The sequence below is a fragment of the Gopherus flavomarginatus genome, chromosome 2, assembly GCF_025201925.1.
Source record: "Gopherus flavomarginatus isolate rGopFla2 chromosome 2, rGopFla2.mat.asm, whole genome shotgun sequence".
Classification (NCBI taxonomy): Eukaryota; Metazoa; Chordata; order Testudines; family Testudinidae; genus Gopherus; species Gopherus flavomarginatus.
Window position 1 is genome coordinate 165,504,191 of NC_066618.1, and position 13,529 is coordinate 165,517,719.

At 45.7% G+C, this 13,529-nt stretch overlaps 1 protein-coding gene across 4 annotated transcripts in view; it reads left to right on the plus strand.

The window, feature by feature from the left end:
• The first annotated feature begins 358 nt into the window (after positions 1-358).
• The window catches only part of LOC127044843 (erlin-2), a 40,311-nt gene continuing 27,140 nt past the window's right edge, over positions 359-13,529 (plus strand). For 3 of the 4 annotated variants that reach the window (XR_007772550.1, XR_007772551.1, XM_050940070.1), the window contains exons 1-9: positions 2,010-2,131; positions 3,574-3,655; positions 4,613-4,659; positions 6,220-6,281; positions 7,544-7,669; positions 10,322-10,395; positions 10,681-10,739; positions 12,296-12,387; positions 13,383-13,472. Coding sequence is in view for 2 of the 4 variants with exons in the window: in XM_050940070.1 (XP_050796027.1) it covers positions 2,025-2,131; positions 3,574-3,655; positions 4,613-4,659; positions 6,220-6,281; positions 7,544-7,669; positions 10,322-10,395; positions 10,681-10,739; positions 12,296-12,387; positions 13,383-13,472 (739 nt within the window). In the remaining 2 variants the exon portion in view is untranslated. Of the gene's footprint in view, positions 403-2,009; positions 2,132-3,573; positions 3,656-4,612; positions 4,660-6,219; positions 6,282-7,543; positions 7,670-10,321; positions 10,396-10,680; positions 10,740-12,295; positions 12,388-13,382; positions 13,473-13,529 lie in introns of those variants that run through there. The other variant, XM_050940069.1, reaches the window with a different exon arrangement.

Consider the following 13,529-nt stretch of genomic DNA (forward strand, 5'->3'; position numbering starts at 1 on the left):
AATAGCACCCAGGAGTCCGGGGCTGCATGGTGGGTCAGTGTGGGAGCCAGAAGTAGCACCCAGGAGTCCAGGGCTGCACGGTAGGTCGGTGTGGGAGCCAGAAATAGGACCCAAGAGTCCAGGGCTGCATGGTAGGTCGGTGTGGGAGCCAGAAATAGGACCCAGGAGCCCGGGGCTGCATGCTGGGTCGGTGTGGGAGCCAGGCCCAGGAATATGACCCAGGCGCCCTCCCCCGTATTCGCAGGCAAGCGCCGATCTCAAGCCGACAGCAGGGAGTGAGCCTTTGGCTCCCCCTGGCGAAGCCGCCGCTGGAACTGCAGGGTTTGCGGGGCCGGGGGCGGCGCGCAGTGATGATGGTATCAGCATCACCGCGGCGACACCCGGAAGTTGCTGCAGCAGGCGGTGAGTGTGGGAACCGTCCCTCTGCCCCCGCCCCTCCCCCATCTCCGGGCCAGGTTCCGGCCCCTGCCCCGCCGGGCCAGCCCCCCTTGCTCCGAGGGCTGTCCCTCCCCCTCCCGCCCCCAGACCCACCCTGGGTATCCCGCCCCCCTGCCCTACAGGGCCGCCCCCCATCCCAGCCCGGCTCCCACTCATTCCTGGGGGGACCCCTCCCGCCCCACGGACCCCCTTCTATGGGTCCCTCCACACCGGGCTGGACTCTCTCTCCAGCCTCTCCCCTTGCTGCCGCCAGGGCTGGGACCGGCGTCCCCTCCGCCCCCAGGTTTCACTCCCCCCGGGGTCTCAGCCCTCACGGGCTGAAGGCTCATGTGAGCACAGCTTCTCCTGGAGTTCGCTGTCTCAAGTTTCCCTTATAGCTGCTCCATCCCCAGGGGCAGGCAGTGGTGTGTGGTCCCAGATTGGTAACAGAAGACCCTCAGGCAGTCTTAGAAATTGTACAGCCCCCCGGTCAGACAGGCATCGCATAGGTGAAAAGGCAAATACAAGGTCCCTTCCTCATCATAATTTATAATCTAGCCGAAGACCAGAGATTGAGTAAAGCACCAGCAATGGGTAGGGAATGGTGTGGCTGGGAGGGGAGGGAAGGAGGTGACAGCAGCTTGGATTGGGTATTAGGGTTCCTTTTAATGCCTGAGGGTATGAGCTACTTAATAGACCAATACCTTTGGCCTTGTGTTTGTGGTTACAAATTATGTCCCATGTCTATAGCATAGCTCAAACCCTTCCTCGGAAAGGAAAGAGACTTGGTACTTTTTCTATAACATCTAAGGATTTACGGTATGGTAGATGTGCGCTCTTTCTGACATTTACAAATAGTAAAAAATGGTTTGTTGGGAAATAACATGCAGTTACCATTCTGTGGATGCAGGTCACAATTATAGTGGCAGATCTGCACTCACTCCTTCATTTGGCAGCCTGTGTAATTTGGTCAGGACTGCAAGAGGCCTCCTCTCCTGTTGAGGGGCATGTGTAACTCCTGGAGTTAATGTGCCCACATCGAACAAACTGTCTGTGCCAAGAGTCTTCTAGTCCACTTGTGCATGTTACTACAATAGCAAAACAGCTTTAAACTCCATGGAGACTGAACCTGGAGAATAGGATACCTACACTAATAATGTGAGGTGGAAGTTGCACTAGACTCTTGGCTTTCTGGTTCCTTTAACTATACCCCAAATGCACTGGTAGGGATGTCTTAAAACTAATATTTTAGTAAATCTAAACAAAAAAAGAGAGAGAGCTGAGATGTTGTCCAGTGGCTAGAGTTGGAGTCAGGACTTCTGAGTTCAGTTCCCAGCTCTACTACAGATTCATTCTGTGACAACAGGCATGTGAGTTTGCTGCCTCAGTTTCCGTATTTATTAAATGGGAGTAAAACCTGCCTCCTGCGAATACGTGAGGGTCTTAATTTTTGTGAAACACTTTGAGATCCTCTGCTGGAAGGATAGTTGTTATTAGATCCTGTGTTAGTATTAGGCTAAGTACATTTAGTTAAATATTTCTCAAATTGCCTCAGTCTCTGATCTCATGTACTCTACGTTCCCTTTCCCCAGGCGGAGCTCTCAGGGATGGCCCAACTAGGTGCGATAGCAGCGCTATCTGTTAGTTTTTTGGCTGCAACTCTCTTCTCTGCAGTACACAAAATTGAAGAAGGACATATTGGTGTTTATTATAGGTAAGACATGCAGCTGGAATATTATTTGGGTTCATGGTATTTTGAAACCACTATCCAATAGCTTTCCCATCAGATGCCAATATTCTGTCAAAGGGGGGTGGAGTTGGGGAGAGACATAGTTTGTGATCCCAGATTGGTAACAGAAGACACTCAGGCAGTCTTAGAAATTATCAGTAATTCCACTTTAGTACGAAATATCTTGTGACTCATCCTCCTTCACCTGGATGTAAAGTCTGAGTTCGAGCTTCTGTGTTTTCCCCAGAAGAGCTGATGATACCACATAACCCAGATATTGAAATAAGGATTGCAGCTCTCTGCTCTGCTTCAGGTGCTTGTGATATCAGCTGTGTCAGGAGAGAAGCAGAAGTTCAAGTTGTGGTCTTGGCTGACTGGCAGGTGAAGGAGGGACTGACTGTGGACTGAGTGATCTTGGTGAAAGGTGCAGACCTGAAAACCATGAGGATTTAAGTCCTCTGTTCATCCTCAGATAGGATACAGCATTGGCAGCGCCAGCTTCCCTGCTAATAGATGTGCCCTGATCTAAAGGGACCATCTCTGTGTGTGAGAGAGTAATTCAGTCTCCATGACTTATTGAACCCTTTGCACCTCTGCTGAACCTGCCAACAAGGGGGCCGATTAGTGACAAGTGTAATGGCATATTTTTATAATGTGGACACCTGTCCATTGGGGACTGGATTGAGGGACCTCTCACCACCCATTCCACACAGGCTACTGAACAGCTGTTGAGTGGTAACAACTTTTGATTACTATCAGCCTGGGCTGGATTTGAACTGGTGACCTGGAGGTGAAAGGTCCAAATCCCATGGCACTGATTTTCAGCTATTTAGTCTTAAGGTATATTTAGTCTGTCTCCATTTGTTTTCTGAGACTAGCAGGCTCTCCAGCTGCTTTAGGTTATTTGTGTCATTAGGGTTCGTTAATTGCTATGGCACTTTACTTATGTATTGATCATAACTTTGAAAAGGATTTGAAATCTACAATCATAATGCTGTGTGTCTGACTCTTCGCTAGCTGGTAACTTTTCGTATCCTAACTGGCAATTGAATGTGGCTTGTGACAGAGCAAAACCAATCCGCCACAACCGCAGAGAACAATTTTTCCTTTCTTATCAAAGACAAGAAGAGCTTGTATGGTTTTAGTATTTGCTCATTATCTAAAGTGTCTTCAGTATGCTGTGAATTCAGGGTACACAAACTGTATCAAGAACTTAAATTAAAGGAGAAAAGTGTCCAAGCACAGATGACAAATACATTTATATTTGCAGATATCTGTCTGTGTTTGGAAGTGACAAGATTATGTCAGTTTATTTACCTTTTCAGTGCATCTAATCTTTAATGCTTCTGTGCCTTCCTATAGTCAAAGTATCTGCGGATACTTGGGAATAAACTGTGTACCATTCTTCTTTGTCTCTTCTCCTGCAGAGGTGGCGCATTGCTGACTTCCACCAGTGGACCTGGCTTCCACCTTATGCTCCCCTTTATAACCTCCTACAAATCTGTGCAGGTATTTTTGCATTTGTCTGCTTACATTAGTATTTTCCCCCAAATTGGTCAGAAAATGCTGCATTTGGGACATCACAATCTTTTCCAGGGAAACAGCCTGTGATGTTGCTGGCACAAGACTGATGATGACACTTTCAGGAACCTCCCAGAGGAGAATCTAGGCAGGAGAGGGAAATGCCTTTATGATCAGTATGAGCCTGAAGTCAGTGGGAGTTGTTCAGACTCTGCCTGCACGAAGGGTGAAAATGGCCTATGTGCAGAGGACCAGTGCAAGGGTTGTGTACCACTTAAAGCCCCGTGGGTACATCAGGCTTGGATTGGACCTCTGCATGGGGCCATTTTCCCCCAGAGAAGAAGGGCAAGTCCCATAGAGACCCTGCACTATAAATGGTCTTTTGCATTACATTCTCCCTTTTTATAGTTCCTCCTGCTCCAACCTCGGGTAGATACAACAGACGACTGCAAGGTTTGCATCACTGGAGTTGCCCCAGGCCTGCTCTGAACTTTCTGGGCTTTTTCCCCATTATCTTTCTCTTGGGGTGGTACATCTTTCTTTTACCCAGTTTTTCTTTCAAGCAGGGGAATAGACATTCTGAAGTGGGGACTTGGAACCTGTCCAGTAAACTTGCAGGCTAGATCACTGGCAAATGCTCTCAAAGAGTTATGCAGTGATGCACTCTTTCTGTTGAGCAACCTTTGGACAAGTGGCTTTCAGGTTTATCCCTAGAGCTGACAAGCGCTGGATAGCAAATGGAGGAAGAATCAATAGAAGCAGATTTAGTTCTAGCTTTTGCAGTTCCCTAGGCTACTCCAGGACAAAGGGGTGATATAATGAGGAACCTGAGAGCTGATACTCTGTAAGATGGCAGGAAAGCTGCTGAAAAACAAAGGAACTACATAACTCTGGTTCTGTAAGCAGGCTGGCTCTTAAATGAATCTTTGTTCTCTCTCTCTCCAGACTACATTGCAGACAGATGAGGTGAAAAATGTTCCTTGTGGTACCAGGTGAGATATCAGACCATCATCTGGCACAGCAGTCAAGTTACACCAGTTTTTCTTCTTGGTTTCTCCCCATGCTGAATCATAGGTTGCAGTACTTCAATGTACTTTGCCCTTTGTTCCTGTTAGCAGGCTGGTCAGATGCCTTCCTGCCCTGACCCTGAATTCAATCCTATGTTTTCAGGAAGCTCCAACATACCTTAACATATGTTGCCTTATTGTAGCTGCATGTTTGGTGTGTTTTAGTGCTCTTAGTGTTACACCACTTCAGAATAACATACAGTAAATAATGCGACTGTTTAATAGTAACAACGAGAGAGAACTTCCTATAACTTTACAGTTCTCTTAAAGTCTACTGATTTGATTCATCTCTGGCAAAAAAAAAAAAAAAAAAAAAAAGACTTCTGCTAGCATAAACCAGGATGTAAGGCTCCCAGCAGCAGAAAGTCCATCGGGTATAGGTTGTGGTGACTACAGCTTCCCTCTACTGAGAGCCTACATTAGCTCATCACAGCCTGAAAATTGTGTTGTGTTGACTAGGGCAGGGTCATGGACAAAGCAGGTAGGGAACAGGCTGTTTCAGAGCCTCCACTCTGCAGTCTCAGCTGGTGGGGCTTCTGCAGAGTGTCAGGTAGAAGCTGATTCTGGCTTCCCACAGTGCTACCCTGGGCAATGTGGCGGTGCAAATACCCTACCCTCTCCAGGGCATGAATGTCCTTATGGATGTGACTGCTCTTGTCTCTAGGCTTGAGAGGGGACCTCAGTCTCCATGGCCTGATTCTTGGCCTACTTAAATTTCAGGTGAGGATAAACTGCATTACGGTTGGCTTCAGAGCCCTTTCCATGTCTGATCCTTTACTTAGCACCCTCTCTCCATGGATCTAAAATCCTGAGCCTCACGTGCTCTCTGTGAAGCAAGTTTTATCCCCATTTTACCAGTGGGAAAATAGAGGCACAGAGAGTTTTAAGTGACTAGTGTGAGGTCTCAATAGAGTCAGAGAACTAAGGAAAGGATTCAGGAGTCCAGAGACCCCCACACACTCTAACCACTAGACCTGCTCCTCCCAAACTAGAACCCATTATTCCTAGCTTACATGTAGCTAAATCCAGAGTAAACTGGGCAATTGTTCTTGGGGTTCCCCCAAAACCTTCCACTTGGATTTGCTGCAAGTGCAGGCCCACCACTGTGAACTACAGTTACAAAGGTTGTGAAGTGTCCCTTTCAGTCCGCCAGAGAGTGTTGTCTCCATGACTGGTCCCTCCTGATGTTGTCTATGTGGCAGTTGCATGACCAGCCTCTAGCAAATTGTGAAATAAGAATTTGCTTTTACGAACGGGTTCAATGCAGGGTTGTGTTGCTGGGAGCTCTGTTCTCTGCCCCCCATCCTAGTCTCCTTTAAGTGCTTAATAATTATGGCTAAGAAGTGGCTTATTCTAGAAGAGCCAGTACTCCATACATTTTACACCCACCCCGGACGCTGGCTGTATCCCTGAACAGCTTTATTTGGTGCCGAATGTTACACTGCAATGTTACACCCTCCTTTTCTTTTTCACTTCCTTTCACAGTGGGGGAGTGATGATTTATTTTGACAGGATTGAGGTGGTGAATTTCCTGATCCAAGGTGCTGGTGAGTTATCTCTTCCAATGAGTCTGCACGGCTACAGTATGAAGGACTGTCAGTCACATCTGAGTGTTAGCACGACTTTTGCCTTCTGAAAGCTCCTTATGTTCCTGCTAATGCAGCATGGGGTTGGGAAATCATATCTGCTTGTGCAGTGGTGGATTGGAGGCCAGAAGAGACATAGAAATTCAGCAGTGTCCCCTTTAAAGCCCTCTGCTCTTTGGGCAGAAACACTTAAAATTTAAAATTAAGTTTAAACTTAAAAGGCACAGAACCAGTTTTACTATTTTTTTAATATATTTCTCTGTTTTTTATTGTCACTGACATGTTCTTATTACTTACTACCACTGATACACTAATGTTTCTAGTACCTTTCATCGTAATATCTATAATGCCTCAGATGATTATTATTTATATCATAGTAGCCCCTATGAATCCCAGTGGTGGTGTGCTAGGCACTGTCATGAAGCGCCAACAATCTAAATAGGCAAAGGGGGGAGAAAGGGGTATGAATATGATTAGAGGGTTGGCATGTGAGACACAGATTAAGTGATTTGAGCACCTTTCACTCGAAAATGTCACAAACTGATGTATAGAGTCCCACTGAAATGCAGCCACCTCTGGGGTGGCATGCCACAGCCATCTAGCATGTTGGAAAAGAGTGGAATGAGGGGATATATTGGCCAAGAACATCTGGGCAACCCGCCCTGCTTGTGAATACACTGGTGGGAGCACAGAAATTCCTGGTGAGTGGGACAGAACCAGACCATTTTAAGTCCCATTGATTAAAAGTAAATCCATGTACAGCTTTGGGCCTGGGGGCTTCTTCCTGCTCTGAGAGTCTCACAAATTGCTATGTACATGCCCAAATTCACTAATCCACATATTGTATCGTTCAGACACATAATCCTTGTCTCACCACTTCTCAGCAAAGATTTAATAGCAAATGCTGTAGAAAGGTGTGGTGTTACTAAGACTTCATTATGTTTACAAAGCATATGACAGAACATTGGTTAGTATATTATAAAGTATTAGCATTGATAATTAAACCTTCTCTGTCAAAATAAATGAACAAAGTGCGCTTCTGCAGTGCAGAGATCTTCTTTCCATTTTGTTCACTTGCTAGTGGCAAGGCTCCAGGCACTGGCAGTGAGTGCCCCCCAGTGACTAGTACAGATGTCAGGCTCCCATTGCATGTATCCCAAGCGGAGCCCGACTCGAGACCAGCACCACCTATTCTCCTAATGCAAACCTCTCTTTCTCACCAGTGTATGACATAGTGAAGAACTACACAGCAGACTATGACAAAGCACTCATCTTCAACAAGATTCACCATGAGCTGAACCAGTTCTGCAGCGTTCACACTCTTCAGGAGGTCTACATTGAGCTGTTTGGTGAGCCCCATCTCTGCCCTTGGTCACTGTAACCTTACAGATGAATTGTCACATTCACCCGAACATAACATCTCCTGTTGCTACAGCAAGGTTTTCTGCTGCCCATAAAATCTAGTAGTATACAATCAGAGCCTCCTTTAGGCCCCTCTCCATAACCGATGAGATTCTGATGAGATCACTCCAGTAGCTGTTCTGTTCATGACCAGGGTTGGTTCAGTTTAATTAGTTAAACCTACACATACACATACTTACACTACCTCCCGAAGTATAAGGAATATGTAACTATAATTAAACTGAACTAACCCTGGTCACAAACAGAACAGCTGATTGTCCTGTCGAAGGTATAGAAGCTTCATCAGGTAGATGGCTCTGTTTAGCTAACCCTTGCAAAATAGTCATGGGAAATTTACCGGTCCAATCACAAAAAATATAAACAAGAACTTAGTCGCCTGTCAAGAAATGTTACTCGTTCAGGGCAAGCACAATGCTGTATGGTGAGCTTATATCTCAGTTCTACTAAAGCAACTATTACCATACTACCTAGGCATGCCATGTGGGTGTTCGAGAATAGGGGTATCTCTCAGGATGGGACAGATGATCCTCCATTCTAGACTGCAGGTCATCTTAAAACTAGACTGTGCAGAGACTAGGAGAACCTGTTACAGGAGGGTGTCCTGACAGGAGAGGGACAAACAAAATGTCTGAATTGACCTTTACTCTTTCTAAATTCTTTAGTTATTCTCTGGATTAATTTTTCTTCTGAAATTGTGAAAATGTCTTTGCAATACTTATCTCAAGCTAGAGCCCAATCTCACTGTGTGACATTTGCACAGACACGCTGCATGTTCGTCCTTGAGATTCCATGATCTGTTCTTCCTATGGCTGTGTGATAGTTGCTAATCATTAACTACTGTATCTGAACTGCACTTTTTAAGGGACTAAGAGATCCCTGTTTTGACCGTGCACTGCTACAAAATATAACACTGGGACTTGGTTCTATAGAGAAACAGGAGGGGAATTTTCAGAAAGTGTATTCATTGTTCACCCGTAGATGTCTCCAGATGACATCAGCAGCTGCTGACGACAGTAGCTAAAAAGAGACTATAGTAAACTGATTTGCACTGAAGGAAGGGTCTGTATAAATTTATATGCACTCCTTCATGATTGTTTCTGTCTGAGCAGGATGCTTTTTGGCTGAGGAGTTAGAAATGGGATGCAGCCCATTGAATACAGACCTATGTCATGATTCCCTGCCTGTGGAGGCAGGTGCAGGAAACTGATAACAGCTGTTTCCTAAACTCCTGGCTGAACTGTGTTTTGAATGTGAATTCCAGACATCCGAACAGGGACAAAGCTAATAACTGAGGGAGTGAGTTGCATTTCTCAGCAGGCCCCAGTGGAACATGCAACCTTCCTTGGAGCTTTCATTGCAGCAGGGCTTTGAATTCTTTATTTCCTTTTGAAATTCCCCAGCTACACTGAAGTTAATTCCTACCCACTGAGTCAAGTGGATTTGCTGGTGAAAATGCATCCAGCCTATTAAACTAACGAATGTGACCTTTCACCTTTCTCCCTTTTCCTCGTTCCGTCTCTTGCTGGCACACGTTCAGCCCGGGTAGATCAAGGCCTGGCTAGGCCAGGTTTTAAATTACTGCAACTGCTCCAGGACCTGTTTGGAATGATAGCGTTGGGGGACTTTGGTTAGAATAGCTCAGAATTTACTTGCACACACACCATGCTTGTGGGCATTTCTTTGAGTACTCACTGGAGGCTTGTGGCATCCCTGAGTTCCTCTAACAGAGAGACTCTTAGAAACCCAGAATTAGAAGTCAGGAAGGATCCAGATCCCCTGTTGACCGAGAACCCCAGACACTGCAGGAAACTTGCCAAGCAGTGTACACCTACCTGATCTCGTAACATGACACCTGTTCAGTGCTCAGAGAAAGATGCAAGTCCCATGAGGTCCCTGCTGATATGATGTCTTGGGGTAATATTCCTTCTCTGGTTCTGAATTTGGCAGTCAGCTGTGCCATGTACATCTGAGTGGCAGACACAGTGGATAAGGAGCCAGTCCCAGTTATCCCTTGAGATACTGCCAGTTGCCTGAGTAATTGTCCATTTATTCCCAGTAGTGTGGATTCTGAGAGTACCTCCCAGGTCCATAAATCCCAAAGGTATATTACTGGAGCTGTGGAAGATTGCAAAAAGATTGTAAATCCCCTTCTTTTTTAGATATTGTTGGTGCAAGTTCACCATCATGACAGACCACCCGCCCGCTATTTGTCCTACCCACCCCACACCAATTACGGTATTTTGGTTTCACTGCCAGTTTTGTCTGGTCTTGCATCTTGCTTATGTGATACCATCTTGTTTTGCATGTGTTCAGCCTGAAATTTTAAATCAAATCTTATTTACTGAAAGGCTTCAGGGCCTGGCTCAAGATTGGGGTTTTGTTAGGGAAAAAAAGTGTGCGCGCACACAGGTGTCTCTTGATTTCCCCTGTGGGATGTGTAGCCTGTGTATATCTAACCTCAACTTGTGTTTCATTTCCAAGAGTGCTAAATCAAAGCCTATCCTGAATAACTTCACAAGTGATCTGAGAGTCAAATACTTTTTGTGTTCTTTAACCATGTCTCACTTTTTTGATATCAGATCAGATTGATGAAAACCTTAAACTGGCTTTGCAGCAGGACCTGACCACCATGGCTCCTGGACTCATTATACAGGTAATCAGGGTCCCACCTGGGCTGTACAAAGTGCTGGTCATGGGGAGGACATCACATCTGGTAAAGAAATGCTTACGAGATTGGGTGTGCAGTGCTGGGCAGGGATGGAGAGCTGCATGTCATTTCTGGAAAACTGCTCTACCAACTAGACTCTGTGTTGAGTTCCTTGAGGCAACTAATGACCTTTGGCCCAATTTTAAGTCCCACAGTTTTGTTGCCAGTGTTTTGGTTGCTCATGGTGTGTTGGCTGTTTGTCTACCTTCCTCCTATTCACTGTCTTTCCAGGCAGTCCGCGTCACGAAGCCAAACATTCCAGAAACGATTCGGAAGAATTATGAACTCATGTAAGTGCCTGGGACTCTCACCTTTGTGTTACCAAAGTGAATTTGTCATCCAGACTAATATGTTTTCATAGTATGCTGTGATCTCAGTGCCTTCTACCAGGCATGCTCTTTTAGCCTCCTGCTGCTTCATTGCCATGTGCGGGAGGCCCAAGTAACGGGAATGACATCATGCAAGCATGCCTCTGCCATTGGGAAGGTTTTCTGTATTTTGTGTGTGTTCAGGCATTTGGATGGTAAAAGTGGTTCATTTGGGGATCTGTTGACCTTAACAGTGTGCCTTCAAGGCTTTTTAAAAGGGCCTCTTGGTGAGTGTGCACAAATGGCAGGGTGGATAGATTCTACCCGTAATCCTGCCGTTTGAATGGCGATGAAGAAATTGTTGATACAACAGGCTGAAGACTTCACAAAGCTTTGAAATAACTTGTTTTAATAACACTTGGCAACATGATCCTGTTGTTTCAACACTTCCTAAGCCAGCAGCCTGCCTTGCACTGACCATTCAGAAACACACAGGTTCTCTGAACACTGTGCCACCAAAAGGGGTGTAATCAAAAAAGGTCTTCCTTTCTTCCCAAATCCTCTCCCAAGCCTGTGTCCCTAGCCCCAGAAGTCTTGTGTGTGATGAAAGCCTGTATCCCTAGCCCCAGGTAGCTTGTGTGTGATGGGACCCAATATGGAGATTCCTTATTTCTACAATCAGTCCATTTTTATCTCTGTCACTATAAATACAGCACAGTGTGTGGTGTACTTTGGAGAGTGGCTTGTTCTTCAGGCCTGACTGCTGCTCCCTGAGCTGTTTTTGAAATGGTTGAAATTTTAGGAGAAAACACGATCGTGGTGTTTTCAAAAGAGAATGTTCTTTAATTTCACTTCATTCTTAGAAGGCAGTAGGACCGTGGGGGTGAGAGAGATACGGAGCCATTTTACTAAATAAAAAAAAATAGCATTTGATCCTGCACGTATACCTCCCAAAGCTATTTACTTACAAATGGAAAAGCAATTTCCAAATTAGAAAGGGAAAACTTACAGCTATGGCTATGTTGAAGGCTAAGGTTTTTTATATAGCTTCACTTCTGCTTTATGTTCCTAATTTAATAATTTGATACCTCCACTAACAGTAACTTCATATGCATGTATCCTAGTAATTAGTGCTTATACTGCCCTCCACTGGAGGGTGATATGCTCACTGGAGTAGCTCTGATTCACCCAGCAGAGAGCAGCAGTACACATTACATACTGTGTGATCATGCAAAAGTAGTATCTTTACTTGTTGTGGGAGAGGAGAGGGCTTTTCATTTATCAGGTCAGAAAAATGGAGTGGGGAGTTTGTCTATGAAATTAGCAAGGTAGAGTGTGAGTGTATGCATTGTTCTGTCCACTACCTACCCCTGCAAATGCACTCTGGAGAGAGAATCTACCCGGTGTCATGCGTGTGAGTAGCAGTGGGACAAGCATGGAAGGCGCGGCTGTCACCTAAGGAGGATGGCTGCACTTCTGAGAACTCGTATCCTGTGTGGTCGCTGCAGTTCTACATCTGTCTTGTTCTGGCTCACTAGGGAGAGCGAGAAGACAAAGCTGCTGATCGCGGCTCAGAAGCAGAAGGTCGTGGAGAAGGAAGCAGAGACGGAGAGGAAGAAGGCCCTGATTGGTCTGTATATGCATCTCCCATAGTTGTGGCTGGTTGGGAAACTTTCCAGGCGTGGGTGGGTGTCTAATCCAAACACCTCTCTGGAAGTACATGCAGCGTATGTGCCACTGCTGGGTCTCATGCGAGCAGCAGTATAGTGGCTCTAAGAGATTTTAAATAAGGCGACCGTAAACAAGATGAACACTGGCAGTTTATACGAAGTGGGACAGGGCAGAGAGTGAAGTTTGGGGAGGATGAGAGAAGCTCTAGCACATCTCTAGTCGAGCTGGTTCTGTTCAGAGTCTGTCAACAGCAAGCACAGTGACAGCGATAACTTCACCGCTGAATGTGTGAACCAAGGGATTCGCTGTGAATTTCTCTACTGTAAAATTCTGTATTTGGATTAAATGTGCAGTCACAGGTTCCTGTGATTAAGTCTGTTTTAAAATGAGTTCCTCCTAATTTGGGCTGCTGCCAGGAGTTCTTTGAACAGCTCCGTATCTTGTAGATAAGGACACTGAAAATGCAGAGTGTTCTCTTTCTGCTTGATACCCATTTTTTGCTCATGTAAAGCCTCCAGCACAGCTCTGGACTTCTCAGATGGTTTTCCTGTGCTTGCTTTGCCTACAAACATCCCTTGATGTGATGCTGAACCTCTTGAGGGCTGAAAGTGATGTATGGGTATGTCCACACTGCAGTCTGAGGTGTATGTGCAGCATGTGTAAACATACCTAAGGTAGCTTTATCTAGTTAATTGGGGTATCAGTAGTAGTGACGCCATGGCAGCATAGGCTAGCCGCCCAAGTACATACCCCAGCTCCCTGGTGGTATTGGGACCTGAGCTAGCTAGGTCCCATGGGGCTACACCTGCTGCAGCTGTACCTCCAGTTGCAGGGTAGATCTGCCCTATAAGGATTGGGTTTGCCAGAGGAGTATAAGGGCTGAGATTGCTTCTGTGGGAAAGGAGCTCGCGTCATAACTCTTTGGGCATCGAGATGTTTCCTTTACTGCTGCAGAGGCAGAAAAAATTGCCCAAGTGGCCGAAATAACGTACGGACAGAAGGTGATGGAAAAGGAAACGGAGAAGAAAATTTCAGAGATTGAAGGTGAGCAACAATCTTTCCAGTAACAAATTCCTTTGTGCTTCTTCTCAGAAGATTTCA